Raw genomic sequence first — 22,367 nt, 5'->3', positions numbered from 1 at the left:
CGGTGACAACCCCCAGCACCACCACCGCTCGGGATCTCCACAAAGTCTCACAGACCCAGGTCTGTCCTGGACATACCCACCTGGCAAAGGAAGCTCTTTGGAGGAAACTCCATCTGCTGTTGGGCTTCCCAGGTGGCGCTAGTGGTAAAGAACCCACCTGCCAGTGCAGGAGATGTAAGAGACGTGTGTTCAATCCCTGGGTTGGGAAGATCCCCTGGAGGAGGGCAGAGCAAGTCACTCCAGCATTCTTGCCTGGAGATTCCCATAGACAGGCTCCCATAGAGGAGCCTGGCGGACTGTAGTCCATGGGGTCACAAAGCGTCTGACCTGACTTAGCACTGCACCGTCCACTGTCACAGGCCTGGGTTGACTCCCACAGCATTCAGTGCTACTGCTATTTGTGGTAATAAATTAAAATTGAAAATCTGTGAAAACGGTTCCATTTTGTGAAGGACCTTAGCGCTCTGCACACCCTCGAGCCCTTTTAATTTTCCTCATGAGTCACGCTGTGCCAACTTAATGAGGTCTGCATTACCAGTTGGTTTCTCTGCACTTTTTAATTATGTTGTTGTCCTGGACAAGGTCTTTGATAACTGGAAGTGGGTAGAAAGTTCTCTTACTGGGTTCTGAAATTCTGATGCCAGTCAGGAAGGCCTAAGCCTGTGATCAAACTAGCTCACCAACTTGTGCTGTGTTCTTCTGGGAATTCAGAACCATGGGTTATTGAAGCTGGTTTCCAGTGGATCCCAACATTTCAGGAGAGGGTGTGAACTCAGCCTTGACCTTTGCAGTGGGCTGAGTGTTTTGCATGTTGGTTCGGTTTTCTTTTTTTTCCAACTGCTTTGGACTGCTTGAGAAGATTTACTCTCAGGCAGAGAACCTCAAAGTCAAGAGTTTTGTGGCTTCCTTGAAGCTGATGATGAATAATTCAGATCTTAAAAGAGGTCCTGCCTTTCCCTTGTTTGTGCTGTGTGTGTGCTCAGTCATGTCAGGCTCTTTGCAACCCCATGAACTATAGCCCTCCTGGCTCCTCTGTCCATGGGATTCTCCAGGCAAGAATACTGGAGTGGGTTGCCGTTCCCTTCTCCAGGGGATCTTGCTGACCCAGGGATTGAACAGTTCTCCTGCATTGTAGGCAGATTCCTTACCACCTGAAACACAAGCAAACCTGACAAACAGGTAAATAAAGATGCTCTGTCTCCCAGGAGTAGAGGCCAGGCGTCTGCTCTATCCAGCTGAGCTGCATATCAGGACGGGTGAGGGGCGACAGCTGTCAGGGGAGGGGATCCCCTCGGAGTTCGGGGGTCTGCAGCTTCAGCCTCATAGAGAGGGTCATAGAAAAAGCAAGAGTGTTCCAGAAAAACATCTACTTCTGCTTTATTGACTACACCAAATCCTTTGACTATGTGGATCACAGCAAACTGTGGAAAATTCTTCAAGAGATGGGAATACCAGACCACCTTACCTGCCTCCTGAGAAACCTGTATGCAGGTCAAGAAGCAACAATTAGAACCGGACATGGGAACAATGGACTGGTTCCAAATTGGGAAAGGAGTACATCAAGGCTGTATATTGTCACCTTGTTTATTTAACTTCTATGCAGAGTACATCATGCGAAATGCCAGGCTGGATGAAGCACAAGCTGGAATCAAGATTGCTGGGAGAAATATCAATTACCTCAGATATCCAGGTAACACTACCTTTATGGCAGGAAGCAAAGAGGAACTGAAGAACTTTTTGATGAAAGTGAAAGAGGAGAGTGAAAAAGCTGGCTTAAAACTCAACATACAAAAACTAAGATCATGGTGTACAGTCCCATCACTTCATGACATATAGATGGGGAAACAGTCACAGACTTTATTTTCTTGGGCTCCAAAATCACTGCAGATGGTGACTGCAGCCATGAAATTAAAAGACATTTGTTCCTTGGAAGAAAAGCTATGACCAACCTAGATAGCATATTAAAAAGCGGAGACATTACTTTGCCAACAAAGATCTGCCTAGTCAAAGCTATGGTTTTTCCAGTAGTCATGTATGGATGTGAGAGTTGGACTATAAAGAAAGCTGAGCACCAAAGAATTGCTGCCTTTGAACTGCAGTGTTGGAGAAGACTCTTGAGAGTCCCTTGGACTGCAAGAAAATCAAACCAGTCGATCATAAAGGAAATCAGTCCTGAATATTCATTGAAAGAACTGATGCTGAAGCTGAAACTTCAATACCTTGGCCACTGATGCAAAGAACTGACTCATTGGGAAAGACCCTGATGCTGTGAAAGATTGAAGGTGGGAGGAAAAGGGGACAACAGAGGATGAGATAATTGGATGGCATCACCGACTTGATGGACATGTGTTTGAGCAGGCTCCGGGAGTTGGTGATGGTCAGGGAAGCCTGGCGTGCTCTACTCCATGGGGTTGCAAAGAGTTGGACATGACTGAGTGACTGAACTGAACTGAACAACGATCCTACATGTAGGGCAGCAAAGGAAACACAGACGTAAAGAATAGACTTTTGGACTCTGTGGGAGAAGCCGAGGGTGGGATAATTTGAGAGAATAGCATTGAAATATGTATATTACCATATGTAAAACAGATGACCAGTGCAAGTTCAATGCGTGAAGCAGGGCACCCAAAGCCGGTGCTCTGGGACAACCCAGAGGGATGAGGTGCGGAGGGAGGTGGGAGGGGTTTTCAGGATGGTGGGACACATGTGCACATGTGATTCATGTCGATGTATAGCAAGATTATCACAATATTGTAAGGTAATTATCCTCCATCAAAATTAATTAATTAATTAAAAAAAAAAAAAGACTCCGAGATGTGGGAGCTTATCTAGTCTGCCTTTGTGTTGCCAGCTCGAACAGTCCTCCTGTAGATCCTGTAGATATTTGTTGAGTAAAAGTCGCTCCTTTCATGGCAAACTTGGGCTTGTTGCCATCAAGCAGTGGAGTTCCACCCACCGACTCTTTATCCTCAGGGCTGGGGAGTCAAGGAGAGGGACTGAGGACACTCCTTCCATGAATCCTGCATCTCACAGGGTTGTTACTGTACTTGCTCCCTGGTTCACGCTCTTTGGCCACAGTTAACAAGTGTGGGAACAGGAACGTGCTGAGGTCAGACATTTCCTTCTTAGGAAAAGAACTAAGTTGGCTTCTTGTCATGGTCTCCACAGCCCCCAGACTGTCCCCTGGGAGAGGAGGGAGGCGGATGAGGTTTCTTGTCCTGGATTCCATGCTCCCTGCCATCAGCCTTTGTCTCCATCTCTTTCTCCAACACACATCTCATTGCATTCATACCTACAAGAGCGCTCTGGGGGCGCAGCGGGGGATTCCAGTTCCTGACCTCTGCTCGGAGACTTGAATACCGATGCTTACTTTATTATAGCAGGTTCTAACGATTTATGAGCTGTGAAAAGTTTCTTTTCAGTGCACCGGAGGTCAGAACTGGACATTTAATTTGAAACCCATATGGCACTGACTTGACAGTATGGGGAGACCCTTTGTAAACTGTAGAGGGCAGTCGCTGTGAGAGACATGAACTCTGGAACTAACAGACTAAGTCTCAGATTCCAGGCCTCCACTTTGGAGGAATTTGTGGTCGTTATTCTCTTTTCTTTTCTTCTTTCTGTTCTACTTTTTTTTTTTTTAATTCAGACTTTTAGAGCAGCTTAAGGTTCCCAGCAAAATTGAGCAGAACATATGGAGACTTCCTGTATACACGCTGCCTCACACATGCACAGCATCCCCTATTATCAGCATCCCCCCAAATGGTCTATTTGTTGCAACCCGATGAACCTACATTGATGCATCATAATGTCCCAAAGTCCATAGTTAACCTTTGGGTTCACTCTTGGGTTTATACATTCTATGTTGTTGATGTTGTTGTTGTAGTTGCTAAATTGTGTCTGACTCTTTTCTGACCCCATGGGCTGTAGTCCACCAGGCTCCCCTGTCCATGGGATCCTCCAGGCAAGAATCCTGGAGTGGATTGCCATTTCCTTCTCCAGGGGATCTTCCCAACCTGGATCAAACATGAGTCTTCTGCACTGCAGGCAGACTTCTTAGCATCTGAGCCACCAGGGAAGTTGAAAACTTATGTCCACACAAAAACTCAGCTGCCGCACGTGGACGAGCAGCAAGGACTCATGGTCACACTTGGGGCCCACATATTCTCCACCTCTGTTCTGCTGGAGCACACGCTCCATGGTCCTGGTCTCCCTTCCAGCTTCACTTAGAATACACAGAACCAAAGACACAACTCTAAGACCTCCAAGACAGCGACAGGGGAGCAGGAAGCCAAGGCTGGCCCTTTGCATGCGGGTTCCTGTAGGGCTCCCGATTGTGTGCCTGTGAAGCCAGCCCGACTGATGTCCCATGGACCCTTAACCTCAGTTTCTCATCATGAAACTGAGGCATTCAGAGCGCCCAGCTCACAGGTCATTCTTAGGTTTTTCACTGACACAGCAGCACACTTGGAGTCTGTGAGCTCTACCCCTTCTACCACCAGGCAAGGCTTAAACATAGGCAGCTGGTCAGATTCAGCCAGGCCACTCGGTGTCACCTCCAGAACTGAACAGGCTGCACAGAGGTTTCCATAAGTCACGGAGGATGAATCTTATTAGCCCTCTGGAAATGAGTCAGTGCCTGTACAGATGAGCAAGCAAATAAAATCGAGTACCTTCAGCACTTTGAACAGCAAGTGGTTTTATAAAAAGATAAGACCTGGCTACCAGCCCCCGTCATTTTCCCCTGGGAGCTTGCACCCTCCCCTGAACCTTAGCACCCTCACCTGTGAAGTGAAAGCCTCTGAGCCTGATGGATCCTGGAGCTTGGACATCATGGTGTAGAGTCTTAAAAAGTGGGGTACCTAAGATAAAAGTCAAGACATGTGAATGTGTGTAGCAGGACAGCAAACCAGGTTTATCATCACCATCCTGTCATCTGGGCATTGAAAGGCAGCAGCGCTGGAGACCCTGTCCCCGAAGCTGAGCCTTCACCAGCAGGACTGACACCCACGTGCGCCTGTCACTGCCATACAGACACCTGCTGTCTGGTAGCCACATGGAACCCTCCTCAAAAGTCTGAACTTGTCTTTCTGCATCTGTCTAAAGGACCCTGAAGCCCTCCAGGTGTCTGAACAACCAGGAACCCTGGCATGAATACCCTTGCAGAATAGACTTCTTCTGGGAGGGGTGAGGTACCCCAGTTCCTGCAGCTGCCTTGCCAATGTTCAGGAACTCTGTGCATGGGAGCTCAGTCGCTTAGACATGCCTGACTCTTTTGTGACCCCATGAACTGTACCTGCCCAGTTCCTCTGTCTATGGGATTTTCCAGGCAAGAATACTGGAATGGATTGCCATTTCCTCCCCCAGGGGATCTTCCTGACCCATGGATTGAATCCACATGTCCTGTGTCTCCTACACTGGTAGGCGGGTTCTTTAGCACTGAGCCACCGGAGAAGCCCCTAGGAATTTTGTGAGCCAATTATTAAATGATATTAAAAACAAAGATGGTCAGCTCTCAAAACTCATCGATTCCTAACAGTTTCATCACACCTTCTGCCTTTTCTCCTCCAGGAGTCCTTTGCATCTATTGCATCTGTGTAGTAAAAATACTGAGATGAGCTTCTGTGTCTGTTCCCACCTCTGAGTTCAATAAGGACACATAAGTAGATTGAAATTGGCTGTGGTGGAAATATTTACACCATAGAAATAGGCAAATGCTAAAAATCAGGTCTCCTCCCCACTCCCCTTGCCTGAGAGCCAGTTTTAAAATTTCTATCTGTACATTGCTGGGCGGGGATGACATTTAGAGAAGTTCCTTTTGAAAGGTTTGTTATAAGCTGTGTTTACCATAGACCATTCCAGAAACCAGTAGAAAGTGTGGAAAAGGAAAAAAGGAAGAAGGGGTGATCATTCTGGGAGCACCCGTGCCTGGAAGTACATGGACTGTGTAGAATATAATTAAAATCCTCTGGAAGACCAGCTGACCTGCGTAATGGCACTCAGCCTTTCAGAGAAGAGAGAACTGGTGTTTGTGACTCAGCTCCTTAACATCTTCCTTCTGTAGAATGGGAATCTGGGTATGATTTACAAAGGCAGTATTATTCAATGCTATGGGAAAGTTTTTGTAAGCGTGATTACACTCTGCTGTTTCTTTCATTCATGTATCTGTGCCTCAGGTGATAAAAGTCCCTTGCCAGTGGGAGAAGCAGGCATGGACGCAGGGCTGGGTAGCACAGGAAACAGCCAGGGAGGGTGCCCCAGCTGGTTCCTGAGGTGACAGCCCCCATTTTCCTGCAGAGGACTCAGCTGGGAGCCCAGTGTCACTTGTGGGGTCCAGGGCTGCACAGGGCTGCACGGGTCAGGGTGGGTGTGGCTGGTTTAGGGAGAGGTGATGGGGACTAGGAAGCTGTGGTCAGACAAGCATCTGTGGGTGGTTCTGCGGGTGGTTTGGGGATTCCTGCCAAACCACCTCCTGACCGCATGGGAGGGCGGTGTCTGTTCTCTCTCCTGCCCTGAGCTTTTACTCACTCACGCAGCCATCCAAGGGCCAACATGCAATGCATGCGTGGGCCCTGGGATTTTGCTTCAAGTCTGGAGCAGATGCCAGGAGGTTGCATTTTTTTAATTAATTTTTGTTGGAGTATGGCTGCTTCACACTGTTGGGTCAATTTCTGCTGTATAGCAAAGCGAATATATATAAGTATATTTCCTCTTTTTCAGATTTCCTTCCCATTTAGGCCACCACAGAACATTGAGTGTGTGATGCAGTAGGTTCTCATTAGCTTTCTATTTTATGGGCTACCTTGGTGGCTCAGACGGTAAAGAATCTGCCTGCAACGCAGGAGGCTAGAGTTTGATCTCTGGGTTGGGAAGATCCCTTGGAGGAGGGAATGGCAACCCACGCCAGTATTCTTGCCTGGGGAAGCCCATGGACAGAGCAGCCAGTCGGGCTACAGTCCATGGGGTTGCAAAGAGGAGGACACAACTGAGCGACTACAGCAAAGTGAGTCAGCTATGTGTATACATAGATCTCCTCTCTTTTGGATTTCCTTCCCGTTGAGGTCACCAGAGAGCACTGGGCAGAGTTCCCTGTGCTCTACTGTCGGTTCTCATCAGTTATCTATTTTATATTCAGTATCAATAGTGTATATTTGTCAACCTCAGTCTGCCAGTTAATCCTCCCCCTGGCCCTTTCCCCCTTGATGTCCATCCATTGTTCTCTATGTCTTCATTATCTCCAGTGTGTCATCCATTGTCTCTATTTCTCATTTTTCATGTATGTGTAGCACCACACACAGAAGTGTTGTTCTGGAACCTCTGTGTCTTCACCACCAAGAGAAGAGGATGCACAATAATAATAAAGCTCTTTCCAGCTCCACGTCCCTCTGACTCCCAGTCTCCATCTATCCCCACGATCACCTTGTGAGACATTCAGAGCAGCTGTTCCTAATTTTTCAGCTGAGAGAAGAGAGACAGTGGAGGTTGGCTGAGGAGTTCAGGTCCCACTGTAGCATGTGGGGCACCCATGCGTTTCTCCACTTGGTGGGTGTTTCTCTCAGGAACACGGACCCTGGGGGTCCTACTTGTGAGCCCTGGAAGCCACCTTGTGGTCATCTGCTCCGGGACCAACCTCAGACCCATCCTGTGATAAATGGGGCAGCACCTGAGTTCCCCAAGATACCTTGAATTCTGCTAGGATGACACTATAGACTTTACAGCATAGTCATTCTATTCTTAATTTTCCTCCTGTTCAATTCCGGCAGCACTCTATTCAGCTGCGGGACTTTATAAGATTGTGGATGTAAAATGTGGTCCAATCTATTTAGTATCATTAGATGACAAGGAATGTGTTGTGAGTAGAAGAGATTTTTGTGGGTTTTTAGCTATTTCCATCTCTTTCCATCACTTAATGACAAAAGACAGAAAGAAGGCGTGCACTTTAGCCCTGGGACCTGTGTTCTCATTGTGACCACGTCCAGTTTTGTATCCACAGGTAGCGTGCTGCATTTCCCTAAACCATGGGTTCCTCTTACTGGGGAGAAGAGGGGCTGAGTAGATGAGTGTGTGATGGGGTGGGGGGGGTGCAGTGGAGAGATCATAGAAGCAGTGCCACCGTCACAAACCCTCACTGATGCAGCATCTTCAACCCACACCCCCAGGGTTCAAGATATGCAGCTTTATCTAAACTCCCCAGAAGCTGTATTTTGAGTGTCTCACTCTCCTGTTTCAATTCCCCTTCTCCTTTCCATCAGACTGTGTGTGTTACTCACTCAGTCGTGTCCAACTCTTTGCGACCCCATCCTTGAACTGTACCTTGCCAGGCTCCTCTGTCCATGGGATTTCCCAGGCAAGAATACTGGAGTGTTTTGCCATTCCCTTCTCCAGGGGATATTCCTGACCCAAGGATCAAAAAGGGTTTCCTGCATGCAGGCAGATTCTTTACCATCTGAGCCACCAGGGATAGTTTTTGCCTCCCTTTGGACAAAGGAAAACCGGCTCAGAAAGTATTCTTCCAAATTTTTGTCCTCCCCTCCACAGTCCTTGAAATACAGCTTTTGAACTTAAAAGCTGAGAATTAACATAAAGGGCTGCTGGTTCTTCTGTGACACTCATCCCGGGTCAGAGAAGGTCTGCTCTTTGTCCTTGTGAATTCAGGAAGGTACAGCAAAAGGCGGGGAGGGGGAAGTCAGTCAGGATGCCTAGCATCCTGCCAGACTTGTGAACTTGGTTCTGTCTTTCCCACATTACTTTAGGCCTGGAGCAGGGGCGGGAGGGTATGTTTGATGTGTTTCAGCATCGCATACCTGGAATCCAGCATGTGTCAGGTATGCAAGTATCTGTGGAGTTTATGAATGAATGAAGCAATGGAAAATCAGCATTGTGCTTGTATGCATGCACACCAGACATAAGAACAATTGTGCAGCTCCCAATCAGGGCACAGTGACCCAGTGACTGGCAGTGACTAGAGGTGGGTAGGAACTAGAGTACGTTATCACGGGTGGCCGATCCTCAGAGAAACTTCAGAAACTATGTCATAACCTGGAAACATTTTACTGGGTCTGAAACTGAAAACTGGAGAAGCAGGCTAGACCGAAAACATCCAGACCACACTGGATTTTCCTGAGGTCCACTGAATCCACGCCAGCCCCTCGTACCTTTGCTGAGGTGAGGTCTGCAGATGGAAAACTTGGCTTTGAAGCTCAGGACAGAGTTGAAAGCTCCACACAGAGAAGTGTCTTTAAAGTCTCATGTTTTATATTAAATCTTCAAGTTGACTTCCTATTTGACTCCATGATAAGTGTGTATATGTGTTTTAAAACAAAAATTAATGTCTTTCTCACAGCCTGCTGTGAGCTCAGAGCTCTTTTACACTTCCATAAATCATTTTAGCTTTGAGCTTTTCTCTTCCAGACTGATAACGCTGTCACATGAAAGTCCTCACCAAAGCTGGAACTCACTGTTAGATTTATATTTTGTGCTGATGTACTGGCAGGAATTATGACCCAAAGAGATCGGGAAACAGAGACATAAATATAAACACAATTAACGAGTTCTTATTCTTGTTTTTACAACTTTCAGGACAAGTTTTATGTTGACAAATTCTGTTATGTTTGAAATCGTAAGTACTTGAAATCTGTGTAAAACAAAAATAGTGAGTGTCCAAACTCAGACTGCATGGTTGTGAATATTTTGCCATTTTACTCCAGACATGCTTGAGTGGTGACTCAAGACCCCTCTTCCTCTCACCCAGGCCCTTCCCTCCCTCCTCAAAGGAGCTTCTATCTGCCATTTGTTTTGGAGTTGTCAGATTTTACATAAACAGTAGGATGTGCTGGGTTTGTTTTGCAGCTTCATTTTTGCCTCAGTGCTTTCCTGACATTTATCCACAGTCCTCTGTGCAGACAGAGCTAGAGCAGTAAGCTTGGAGTTTGAGGAAATGGCTTTTGCCCACTTCTGCTTTGATGGAGTACACAAGCCTCGTGGGGTGTTTGAAGACTCCTGAGAGGGGGTCTCCGAAGCGCCCTCTTCTCTGGGCTCTTGGGCGAGTATGTGCGTGCTCAGTCGTGTCTGACTCTTTGCAACCCCATGGACCACAGCCCACCAGGTTCCTCTGTCCATGGGATTACCCAGGCAAGAATACTGGGGTGGGTGGCCATTCCCTTCTTCAGGGGAATCTTCCCGACCCAGGATCAAACTCAGGTCTCCCCCATTGCAGGTGGATTCTTTATCATCTGAACCACCAGTACACATATAACCCCTCCCTCCTAAACCTCTCTCTCAACCCCCACCCACCTTTCTAGGTTATCAGAGCACTGAGCTGAGCTCCCTTATACAACAGCGCCCCACTAGCTATCTACACATAATAGTGTATATATGTCTATGCTACTCTCTCAGCTTTTCCCAACTCCTTCCTCCCACTGTGTGCACAAGTCTATTCTCTGTGTCTGCGTGGTGTTACTTCTTTACTTTTATGCAATACCAAACCTGAACTGAAAACTACTGTGTCTTGAACTCTCACTGTGGGCCAGGTACTGTGGTAGGTCTTATAGACCAGTGAGGGTTAGGACACACATGGTGCATGTTGAATAAAGAAGCTGAGGCTTCACGAATTTATCTAACATGACAAGAAGGCTCAGAACAGGCTGTCAGACCTCAGGGCCTTCTGGTCAGCTACACACTGTAGAGTCTTGGTCTCACTGTCCAACCCGCAGTCTGGACTCGGGGGCAGTGTCCCTGAGCTGCCCCTGGGTGGTGCCAGCATCCCCCACCACTGCCTCTCATCTCCTGCTGGTGATGCCCCGGACCCTCTCAGATGAGGAAGGGAGGCCTGCACTTCTTGAGGAAGCAGGGTTCCTGCTGGCTGGAGGCCTCCTCGTAAGGGCCACCTGCTGGCCACTGATGCTTTCACCTCGAATCTGGGAGAAACTTTACATCCCCATGGCAGTATGCCACTTCCCATCCTTCCCATCACCGTGAGTGTCAGAGCTACTTCAGCCGTGAGCCTTGGCACATTACTGGTATAAAGTGTAAATATCTGAATGCTGATTATCGTAAAACAAACAGACCACTGTGTCCGGAGCAGATGGGTGTGATTCAGGCAGCCAGAGACCCCAGCTGGCAGGCAGCTTGTGCATCTCTGAACAGCCAGAAACAAGCTTCCCAACCTCCCTGCCCTGCCACCACCTGCTGCCCCCTTTGCAGAAAGTTCCGAGAGCTAAAAGCTGCCCGGGGCCACTTGCCTGTGTGAGCCTTTGCCTCTTACTTATTTTTTATACTTTTTATTTTCTATTGGGTATAACTGATTAACAATGTTGTGATCATTTCAGGTGAATAGCGAAGGGACTCAGCCAGCTATACATATGTATCCATTCTCCCCTAAACTCCGCTCCTATCCAGGCTGCCACATAACATTAAGTAGAGTTCCCTCTGCTGTACAGTAGGTCCTTGTTGCTTATCCATTTTAAATCCAGCAAGTCTCTGCCTTTTCAACCATTTTCCATCTGCCCTGCCACCCAAGGACAGACCTCGAACTGCTGAGGAAGATGGTCCCATTGAGAGGGCATGTCCCTGTCCAGCTGGGCATCCCACCACTCCTGGTCACCCATGTGTGTACCAGACAGCCAGGCTCACCATCCTGGCCAGAAGGGACTGAGCCCCCTGCACAGCTCCACTCTGTCTCTTAGGGTCCACCTCTGGTCCCCTCCTCTTTGAAGCAACCAGGATGACCTCAATCCTGGTCGCTCCTCTGTCCATTCACCCATCTTGGGACAGCGAAGGCAGTCAGAATCATCACTTTGTCAGAATCATCACTTTGTCTTCCTACCGAGAGAGCAAACCCCCTGGGATCAGGGACCTCCACACCTGGAGTTCCTCTAAAAGTGTTGGGAGCTGGCCTCCCCTTCTGATGGGCAGAATTCATGTGGTTGGCCAGCCGGGCAAGGCTCTCCAGTGGCTGCCAGCTCAGAGCCCTGTGGATTCTGTGAACATAAAAAAGAATGTTAAGGGAAACAGAATTTTAGGGGACCACGTGATTCCACCAATGCAGGGACCTAGGCTAGAATTCAGCATGGTATTTGTGGCAGAGAGGGACAAAAATTTCATTAAAATTTTAAGCAAGGTGCACCTTCCCCAGCTTTGAGATATAATAGGAAAACATGGGACTCTGGAACGGTGTAGAGGAAGGGAACCATTCAGAGCCAAATGAGATTAATAATGTTTGTAAGGAGTTTGTTATAAATATTGTGTGTGTTCAGTCACTCAGTCGTGTCCAACTCTTTGCAGCCCCATGGACTGTAGCCCGCCAGGCTCCTCTGATGGGATTTCCCAGGTAAGAATACTGGAGTGGGTAAAACTGAGAATGAAGAATTAAAATGAGCCGGTATAGATGCAGTGACTGGTTTGTGGGGTCACCTGCTGACAGCAGCAAGTGATGCTGGTCTGGTCCATGCCCCTGACATCGGCTGTTCATAATCCACCCTGCCCCCGCCTGACCTAACGTGACCCCACGACACGGGTATCCTTTGCTGGGAGCCACTCATAGGACATCAAGTGGCTCACCTCTTCCGCTCTGACATTGCCCCAGCCACCACGTTTTGCACTTGACAGGAAGCCTGGTGCTAAGGTTTGTAACTTATACTTTTGCCCAGCGTGCTCCCTCTAGTGGTCCAGCCCCAGTAGCATCCTTCCTCCCATCCTGAACTGCCACATCCTTTTGAGGGCCTGGGGTCACGAGGACACTGACCAGAAGCTGCCAGCAGTGGGCTACCCCTCCTTCTGTGGATGAATTGCCATCCTGCTGATAAGAAGGAGACAGAGAAGGGGCTATCCTCCCACCAGGAGTTCTGCTCGACCTGTCTGACCTTTTCCTTTCTATTCTGACATTAGCCTATGAATGGGCTGAGATGGAGAGAGGATGCCCTAAGGAGTGGACTGTTATTGGCCTTAAGGATTCTTCACTTTTACAAACAATGAAAAAAAGAAAGTGGGTCCTCTGTGAAGAGAAGGCCTGAGGTGCTGGAGAGACTGCAGCACTCTCTCCAGGGCAGTCCCCTCCTGTGCTTGGCAGGCTGAGTGTTTTCTTGAAGATGTGATGATAGCTAATTTTAGAAAAATGATTCTTGAAAGAAAATGACTCCTGAAGGCTGTTAAGATGCACGAGTGCCTCACTGTAGCTCATACACCACATCTTCTTTATTATTATCTCAGTGTTAAAACAAATACTTAGGTTTTAGACAACAACACACACACACACAAATAGGGCACGAGAGTTTCTCAAACAAGAGAAAACCTGGCCGAATGGCAGTTGTGGCAAACGCATCCATCAACGTGTGTGTTTAAAAAAAAACTCTCCATTCAAGAAAACCAGCGATCAAGCTTGTCAACCTCAGGGGGTAGGAAGGACAGTATTGAAGAAGCAAAGCCCAGGAGTAACTTGTCTTTCATTGGTGTCATTGTTTAATCACTGAGTTGTGTCCTACTCTTGCGACCCCGTGGACTGTAGCCTGCCAGGATTCTCTGTCCATGGGATTCTCCAGGCAAGAATACTGGAGTGGTTGCCATTTCCTTCTCCAGGAGATCTTCCTGATCCAGGGATCAAACCCACATCTCCTGCATTTGTAGTTGGATTCTTTACCACTGAGCCACCAGGGAAGCCCTAAGTTCTCTTTAGCGTTGAACAAAATATGATGGTATTAACCCTCAACTCCCTCAGCTGCTGGAGAATCCCATGGACAGAGGAGCTTGGTGGGCCACAGTCCATAGAGATATAAAGAGTCAGACACAACTGAAGTGAATGAGCACAAACACACGCAGTCCTCAGCTGCATCGTGGTGTTGGTCTGTGCCGGTGCTTACATTGCATAATTTCAATGGACAACTTATCACAAATTGTGCCTTCTTGAGAATATGATTTCTTTCTGAATGACTTGAAGGAGCATTTGAATACTCTATGCTCTTGTGGAACATCCATGTGGAAATGGGACTCATTTCCCTGAGAATTAGTATATAAGATTTGGGCATCAGAATTCCAGAGCAGGTAGACCCACTGATTTCTCACAGTGGGTCACTTTTTTGTTTTGTCTCTAATCCTTGTCTGCACGTTAGGTTTCCTAGAAGCTTGGCTACAAAGGCGACAGAGAGTGGGTAAAAGGTGAGAACAAAGAAAATTGGTTGAAATAGGCAGAGAGCACCCAATTGGAACTTATGCCCTAGCACGGCCAGATGCTGATGTTGGAATCCTAAAAGGAAAAGAGAGAAATCCACACAGCACAGGCCATGCTTCTCACCTGGCCAGCAGGACCTCAACAGCCTCAGTCAAAGACACCATCCCAGAAAACGCTGCATGTGCTCCATTAAGGAGCCCCCTTTCATCATTGCCTGGGGACCAATGATTTGTCTGATGAGCTTCTTTTTGTATGTCCCTGGTGTCATTCACGTCCCCCTGCTGATGATGAGATAGATCAGCGAGAGTTACAGACACTATCCATTTGAGCTGTATCATCACAGCATTTCAGGTGTACTATACTAATGGGGGGAAAATATATTTTCTCTCATTTATCCAACATTTCTCCTATTAGACCATGTGCTCAGTTGCTCAGTCATGTCCAGCTCTTTGCACCCCCATGGACTATTGCCCACCAGGCTTCTCTGTCCATGGGTTTCTCCAGGCAAGAATACTGGGGTGGGTTGCCATTTTCTATTCCATTTTCTATTTGACCCCTGACCCAGGGGTCGAACCCACATCTCCTGCATTGGTAGGCGGATTCTTTACCACTGAGCCACCCGGGAAACCCTATTAGTTTCCACCCAGAAACTCTATGGTTATTTTAAGGCAAAGACTGATCCAGGCTCTGACTCTGACAGCATCCTCCACCTCTGTGTCCTGGATCTTTGCAAAAGTACCAATGACCGAGGCCATGACTCATGTAATGATTTCTGCAGCCTGTTGCTAGCAGAGGATCTGCACCGCCTTGAGATTTCGTCATTTTGGAGGATGTTTCCTTAATTGGCGGCAGAGGTTTGCAGTGACAGAGGCTGCAGGCACAGCTGCAGTTTATTAACAGTTGAAGCCTCACCCAGAGCAGAGGCAGCGAACCCATGCCTTCAGGTTATTACCAAGCATCAGGTGCGGAAGTCTCACCTGATGAGAAGTCATCCTGTACCTTGGGATGATGTTCGTTTCTCCATGTCCAAGGCCTCACAGACCCACCCTTCCACCTCCCAGAGACCTGTGGAGGGAACCTCACATCCCCCAGGGTCCTGGCCCCTCGCAGCCCTGTCCATCCTGCAGGGCTTCTCCTTTCCTCCTTTCGAGTCCCCAGACATCCTCTCATCACATCCCTCCATTTCACATCTCTCACTTCCCCATGAGGGAAAGGGTTTCTCAAGTCTTCTGCTGGGAGTCAGGCATATCCATGTAAAGCAGGCTGTGTGTGTGATGCCCTGAGTGTGCTGTGGGATGTGGTAGGTCCCCTCCCAGCTCAGTTCCCATGGCCTCCTGACCCTGCTGAATGGAGGCAACTGGGTGTTGTTCTGGCCCCCAGCTCCTCCTCAGGAGGTCAAGGCTTCACCAACCCCAGCCCTGTGCACACCCCTAACTTTGACTCTGAAGCGAATGCTGAAATAAAAAACCTATGTTTCCTTTCTTTAGTGACCTGCCAGGACTAGCTCAAAACTAATCCCAGTGCAGCCAGCAGTAATGAGGATTTCCAGCCAGGAGCAGAAAGACTGCCTTTTAAATAAGCAACTACTGCCTTACTGTAATACAAAGAATTGGTTTTTGTCCCAGGTCTAGAAATGGAGCTTCTAAAACCCTTGGAATCGCCTGAGTTATAAGAGGGTCTTTGTTGTGCTAAAGAGATGAGTCTCGGTGAACCTCCCAGGATGGGGACAATCACCAGAAAGACCAATCCAGTGATGAGACGGTGGGGGCTTTGGGCCAGCCTGACCTCTGGAGATGGGAAGGCAACTGAAGTTTGAATTCAGTCACACGGCCAGGTATTCAGTCAGTGATGTCCACCTAATGAAACCGCAACTAAACTCGGGTCCAGGGCTCAGTGGAGCTTTGTGATTGGTCAACACATGCATGTCCCTCATGTGACATCCCTAAACCCCAGGTATAGAGAGCCTGGAACCTCTGCCCTTGGGACAACCCCCACCCAGCCCTCAAACTCTGTGTATCCCTTTCCCAGAGACTGTGATCACTGGTTTATATTAATATTAGTGCTTTCCTGAGTTCTGCCAGTCTGTAGCAAATCTTCAAACCTAAGGGTCTCATGGGGAGCCCCCAGATCGGTAGCCAAACTGCCAGAAGTGCAGGTGGCCTGCGGAGCCCACTCCAGGCTGGTGTCTGAAGTGGGACCATCGTGTGGGACTGAGTCTTTTCCCCGTAGGGCCCCGCTAGCTGCGGTGGTTGGTGTCAGAGCAATGCGGCATGGTGCTCAGCTGGATGAAACAGAGAATAACTGTTATTAAGGGTAATTTTGTGATTGCTAATAGAAATGTTGAGATCCTGGAAACAGCTTTTTGATCATCAGGCTGGGGCATCACAGTTTGAAGCGCAGGCTCCTGAGTGGACAGGTTTTGGGAGATCATTTAGCAGTTGCTGCTCAGTGTGGTCTCTAGGCAGTGTCTGTCTGGGGACACTGCTCGTTGGCTGTCCCTCAAGAGTTATGGACAGAACTTGGTGGTGAGCCCTGAGAAGCTTTTCCAGCACCAGGACATTGCCGAGACAGTCAGGAATGGAAATATGTATTCAGACTCCCACAATTTGGCGTATTTAGAATAGACAGCCTCATCTGGTACCATTAGATGGAGTCAGAACTTAGCATTAAAAGTGTGAGCAGGTGGCTTTTTTGGTGCTGTCTACTGCATGCTACCTCTGTGACTTTGGGCAAGTTACTTAACCCCTCCAGGCTTCAGCCCCCTCCTCTATAAAATGGACATAGCAGTGTTTCCTACTTACTAGGTGCTGAGCTAAGTCACTTCAGTTGTGTCCAACTCTGTGCAACCCACGGACTGTAGCCCACCAGCCTCTTCTGTCCATGGAATTTTCCAGGCAAGAATACTGGAGTGGGTTGCTATTTCCTCCTCCAGGGGCTCTTCCCAACCCAGGGATTGAACCTGCATCTCTTATGTCTCCTTCATTGGCAGGTGGATTCTTTACCACTAGCACCACCTGGGAAGCCCGACTGGGTGCTGGGAAGACCAAATAAGATAATGAAGGAAACATGTTAAGTGAGCACAGGGTCTGACAGAGAGCAAGTTAACTGCTGGCACTATTTCTTGTACATTCGTTCGCTGGCATGAGTGTGTCTGGCTTGGTGAGACCATGCTCTGTGTGTGGGTTTGATGTGTGGCTGCAAAGGAAATCTACAGCCTTGCTTTCGTGTGTCAAGCAGACAGCTTTTCAGAAGTCACAACTTAAAAAACACTTCAGTGAATGTTGCTCTTCACATAATCCCTCTGAGAGGCTAGACTCGTCTCAAGGGTGCATGACTGTTGAGGCATTTGGGGAACTTCTCATCTGAGTTTTTTAGCAGAGCCTATTCCAATGATCATTTCTGATATAACGAATCAGCTCCAGACCTGTGGCTCAGAAGAGCAACCTCTATCACTTTAAACCAGTGTCTTTATCACACCTGGTTCTGAGGGTTAACTGGCTCCACTGGGTTCCCACTTGGGGTCTTATATGCAGCTGCCACCAGAGGCTGGACAGAGCTGGAATCATCTGATCATTCCACTGGGCTGGAGTCCAGGATGGTAGTGGGCTGGGACAACTGGACACCCAGGGTTCAGCTGGGCATCTCTCAGTCTGCGGAGAGATGTCTGCTTTTGCTGGTGACCACTTCCTCTCTTGTGAGCATTTTAAAGGCAGGACATGGGAGCTACTGGATCTGAGCCTGGTAACTGGTCAGAGCACTCCCCCTGCTCAAATGGGAGAGACCCAGACCCACCTCTACATGGGAAGAGAGTGAAGGACCCATGTCTATCTGTAATCAGCTACAGGGCCATAAGGCGTGTGGGTTTCTCACCCTGGCACATCTTTTTTTTCCACGAGAGACCGTGTGTAGTTTCCTCAGGTGACCACACTGATCTAGGGATCGCCCAACTGGTTTCAGTTCTTATCTAAGTAAAACCCCTGCCCTTGCATGAAAACCTCTCCTCATCTGCTCCCTTATTTAAAATTTCGACATTTGTCCATCTTACTCTATCAGAAGCTGGTGGTGAGGGTGAACATCTGGGGGTGTTTTGAGGTCCACAGACACCTTAACATAACCTTCCCCTGCAGCCTCAGTGGCTGGGTCATTGCTTAGGGACTATAGGGGCACTGCACTTACTGGGGACCATTGGGGAACTGTGGGGAAGTTTCACTTAGAAGCACTTGGCCCTTTGTTGTACAGGCTCTGAGCTCTGAGCCACTGTTCTGATGAGCAGGTGAGAGAGGGTAACCCGGACTGAGCCCTGCTGCCAGCTTCACCAAACTGAAATCTGGAACCAGCTGCAGGGAGGAGTCCGGGAGGCAGGGCAGGGGGGCGAATTAGGCAGTCATGGTGGTGGGCAGGCAGACACAACACCAAGGTGCCTTGGGTAGTTCTCCGAGGTACACCGGGCTCACCTCCCCTCTCCTAAGACCCAGGGCTGAGGGGATGTGACTTCTTGTTCTGCAGGCGTCCAGAGTGGGGGTATATGAGCGCTGAATTTAGCCGGAGGTCCAGGCCATCCTGGTTTCTGATGCTCCTTCCAACCGTCCCCAGAGACCCTCTAGGATGGACTGTCCCCAGCACTGTCCTGCGTGGCTCACTGTGACACCCTCTGTTTTCAGGTCCAGCCCGCCACCTCGGGACACAAGCACTGAGCCCGTGGACCTGCCATGAAACCGCACCTGAAGCAATGGAGACAAGGAATGCTCTGCGGGGTGTTTGCGTGGGGGCTCCTCTTTGTGGTGATCTTCCTCTACTTCACCGACAGCAGCCCGGCCAAGCCCGCGCCCAGCTCCTTCTCCTTCCTGGAGACCCGGAGGCTGCTGCCCGCACAAGGAAGGCAGCGGGCCATCATGGGGGCCTCGGAGGGCCTGCCCGAGGGCGCGGACTCGCGGCGGGGGTCTCCCCGGGGACTCCCATCCGGCCCCCTGCGGACATGGGCCGGAGATGGCTTTGAACATGAACAAGAGTTTCTTTCGGCCCAAACAGGGAGAACGTCCCTAAGCGCTTTTCTCCCGGAGGACCCCGCTCCGGGCACGTCGGGGCGCCTCTCCCCTGGGGACCCAGGCCCGGAGAGGGCTCAGCCGCCACGCGCAGTCCTGGGACGTCGGGCGAAGCGAGGGCCCCGGAGGCAGGGCCGGAGCGCGGGGGGCGAGGACGGGGAGCGGCTGTACTCGTCCATGTCCCGGGCCCTGCTGCGACGGCTCTGGAAGGGCGACGCGTCGGCGCGCATGCTGCACCCGCGCCTGCAGAAGGCCATGGGTGCCTACCTGCGCGCCAACAAGCACGGCGTGCGCTTCCGGGGGCGCCGCGCGGCCGGGCGGAGCCGCACCGAGCTGCTGTGCGCCTTGCGGGGCCGGGTACAGGTGCGCACCCTGGACGGCACTGAGCCGCCCTTCTCGGCACTGGGCTGGCGCGCGCTGGTCCCTCCGGTGCCACTCAGCCGGCTGCTCCCACGCAGGCTCCGGACCTGCGCCGTGGTCACGTCGGCAGGCGCCATCCTCAACTCGTCGCTGGGCGAGGAGATAGGTGGGTCCCCGGGGCCACCCGACCCCCACCCCCAGCCTGACACTGTGTTTCTGGAGAGTCTTGGGTCTTCTTCTTTCCCTGGGACCGAATGAACCCAGGTGGATCCAGCAGAGGTCTCCTTTTATTGTTGTTTAGTCGCTAAGTCATATCCAGCTCTTTCTGACCCCATGGACTACAGGCCACCAGGCTCCTCTGTCCATGGGATTCGCCAAGCAAGAATACTGAAACAGGTATTCTTACTGGAATACTAGAATGGGTAGTCATTCCCACCTCCAGGGATCGAACCTGCATCTCCTGTGTCTCCTGCATTGCTGTAGAGAGAAAGGTTAATTTTAAGGCCTCCTCCCTGCTCTTGTGGGGGCTGGGAAGCCTGAAGGCTGCTGGACAGGCAGGTAGGCTGGCTGGAAATGCATGTAAGGCTTGTTGTTGCAGCCTGGAACCCCAAAGTTATGGGGCAGCCTGGTGGTGGGCAGCTCAGGAGGGTTCCCACATCTAGATGCAGAGTCCCTCCTTCTCAGGAAACTGCGATCTAGTTTCAGGCCCTTGACACCCCCAGTGCCCAGCCCAGCCAGCTGCAGCACCAGTGACCCGGTGGCTCCTCCACTCCTTTGGCAGACACGCGGCCCCTCCTCCAGGCAGGTTTCTGTACCAGGTGCCAAGAAATTAAGTGCCTACTGGACGCAGCCTCGGGCCTCGAGGCCAGATGTAAAACCACACCCCGTAACTCCTCAAGGTGGACAGTGTCTGCTCAGTCCCCCTGGACGTGATCTGCAGAGGTCACTACCCGCTGTACAGAAAGGAGTCATCGCCATCTCTGGGGCCGGGGCATTTTCCATGTCTTCTAGGAGTGGCTGATGCCCCGTCACCAGGCCGCACAGCCCAGACCTACAGCCACAGGATCTCAGCAATGAGGCTGAATCTGAAATTTTTAAGAAGTTGAAAAAAAAAAACAAAGCTCAAGCCTGGGCTTGCGGCCTGTAGTCCCAGTGTCCCCGTGCTGACATTAAGCAGGCTCATAATCACGTTGTCCGAGTGTCACAGAAACTTGCAGCCAGAGCTGAGCAGAGCGGCTGCTTCCAATTAGGAGGGAGCTCTGGCTCAGAGGCCCCTGGGGTGAAGTAAAGCCACATTTCCCTTTGGTTCCCAGGACATGATTAATCACAGAAGGAGGAATTTAAGCAGCACGCTTTAAAGCAGGCGCCGACTTGCTCTTGGTTTTGTTTTTTTGCTTTGTTTTAAGCCCCACTGCCTCCTACCTGTGCGTTTGCATTGCTTTCATCCATCAGGCAGAACTCCCTCACTCTTTATTCGGGCGTAAATATCCCCAACCAGAGTCTTGTAAATTCTCTTCTATTCGACCAGAGTCTTATAAATTCTTTTCTGTTCAGAATTCAGAAGAGAGTATGAATGGCACTGGCAATTCCATGTTTCTGGGGAACACGATGTGTCAGTTATATCTTTCTTAGTTTCTGGCAAGCAGATTTAATTGACAGCATCTGCACTCACACAAAGGTTCATGATTAGAATTGTAGAAAGGTACGTGAAGAACAAACACTTGGAAAATTTTTAAAATTCTCTGTTGTTTTGCTTCACTTCCTTTGCATCCAGTTTTGTATCTGCCTTTTTAAGAATATATAATATAGCACAATTCCATATGTAAAGACAAGAAGCCTTTCGTTTTCACAAGCTGGCATCTCTCAGTATCAGTCCTCGTGATGCCAGGTGCTGACATGAACTGAATGTACACACAGTTATCAGTACACAGTTGTTAACACCTCTCTTGATGAGAACAAAGTCACAGAGCCAATTTCTTCAGGAAGGTTGGAATTGGGTATGCTGTGTGTTGGTGGCTCAGTTGTGTCTGACTCTCTGCAACCCTATGGACTGTAGCCCACCAGCCTTCTTTGTCCATGGAATTTGCCAGGCAGGAATATAAGAGTGGATAGCCATTCCCTTCTCCAGGGGAGCTTCCTGATCCAGGGATTGAACCCACATCTCCCTCATTGCAGGCAGATTCTCTACCATCTGAGCCACCAATAGGGCATGCTGTACTGTTTAACTAAAGTCATCTTAACCCTTAAGCATCTACTGCACTTATGAAGTGACTAAGTGAAGATCAGAAGACTTGCAGAAAGTTGTGGTCTTATGAGGGCAGAGCTAGAAAATCTCCCCTGGCCCCCTCCCCAAGGGAACCAGGGATGCCCCAGGGTTGCATGCAGCTGCCCCCTCAGAAGCTCCCTCCCCTGGCTGCTGCGGTGCCACGGTGCTTCCCCAGTTCTGTTGCACTGAGTCATACCTTGTCATTGTTTTTGAGAACAGTGCAGCAGCTGTAAACACCTCCACTTTGAATATGTTACTGAAAAGCAAACTGAACTGTTTTGGAAACATGGGACACTCATTGCTGGAGTCATGAGATGATCTTTTTTCACCTGTTCTGTAAATAATAATTATTCGTGAGCTCACTAGCAGCCATCCTGGGGAAGCACGCTCTAGACAAGAAATGTCTGCCCTGAGCTAACAGGCATCGCCTAGAATGCAAGATCAAGTCTGTTCCTTGAGACTCAGATTCCGGCCAGCGTGTGGGAAATGGGAGGATGGGGAGAAGCCTTCCTCTTCAGGGAGGGGACGTCTTCCTGGC

General features: G+C 49.5%; 1 protein-coding gene across 11 annotated transcripts in view; it reads left to right on the top strand.

The window, feature by feature from the left end:
- ST6GAL2 (ST6 beta-galactoside alpha-2,6-sialyltransferase 2) overlaps positions 1–22,367 on the top strand; it is a 56,315-nt gene that overhangs the window by 9,092 nt on the left and 24,856 nt on the right. For 3 of the 11 annotated variants that reach the window (XM_061155342.1, XM_061155341.1, XM_061155343.1), the window contains exons 2-4: positions 9,580–9,619; positions 12,283–12,328; positions 18,823–19,729. In XM_061155342.1, coding sequence (XP_061011325.1) covers positions 18,871–19,729 — 859 coding nt within the window. In that variant the 5' untranslated portion in view covers positions 9,580–9,619; positions 12,283–12,328; positions 18,823–18,870. Of the gene's footprint in view, positions 1–8,097; positions 12,329–18,822; positions 19,730–22,367 lie in introns of those variants that run through there. The other 8 variants (XR_009694743.1, XR_009694741.1, XR_009694742.1 and 5 more) reach the window with 3 other exon arrangements.

Source organism: Dama dama, chromosome 11 (genome assembly GCF_033118175.1).
Source record: "Dama dama isolate Ldn47 chromosome 11, ASM3311817v1, whole genome shotgun sequence".
In the NCBI taxonomy this organism is placed as follows: domain Eukaryota; kingdom Metazoa; phylum Chordata; class Mammalia; order Artiodactyla; family Cervidae; genus Dama; species Dama dama.
Note: the sequence above shows the minus strand (reverse complement) of the source record. Positions and strands in the feature narration are given on the sequence as shown.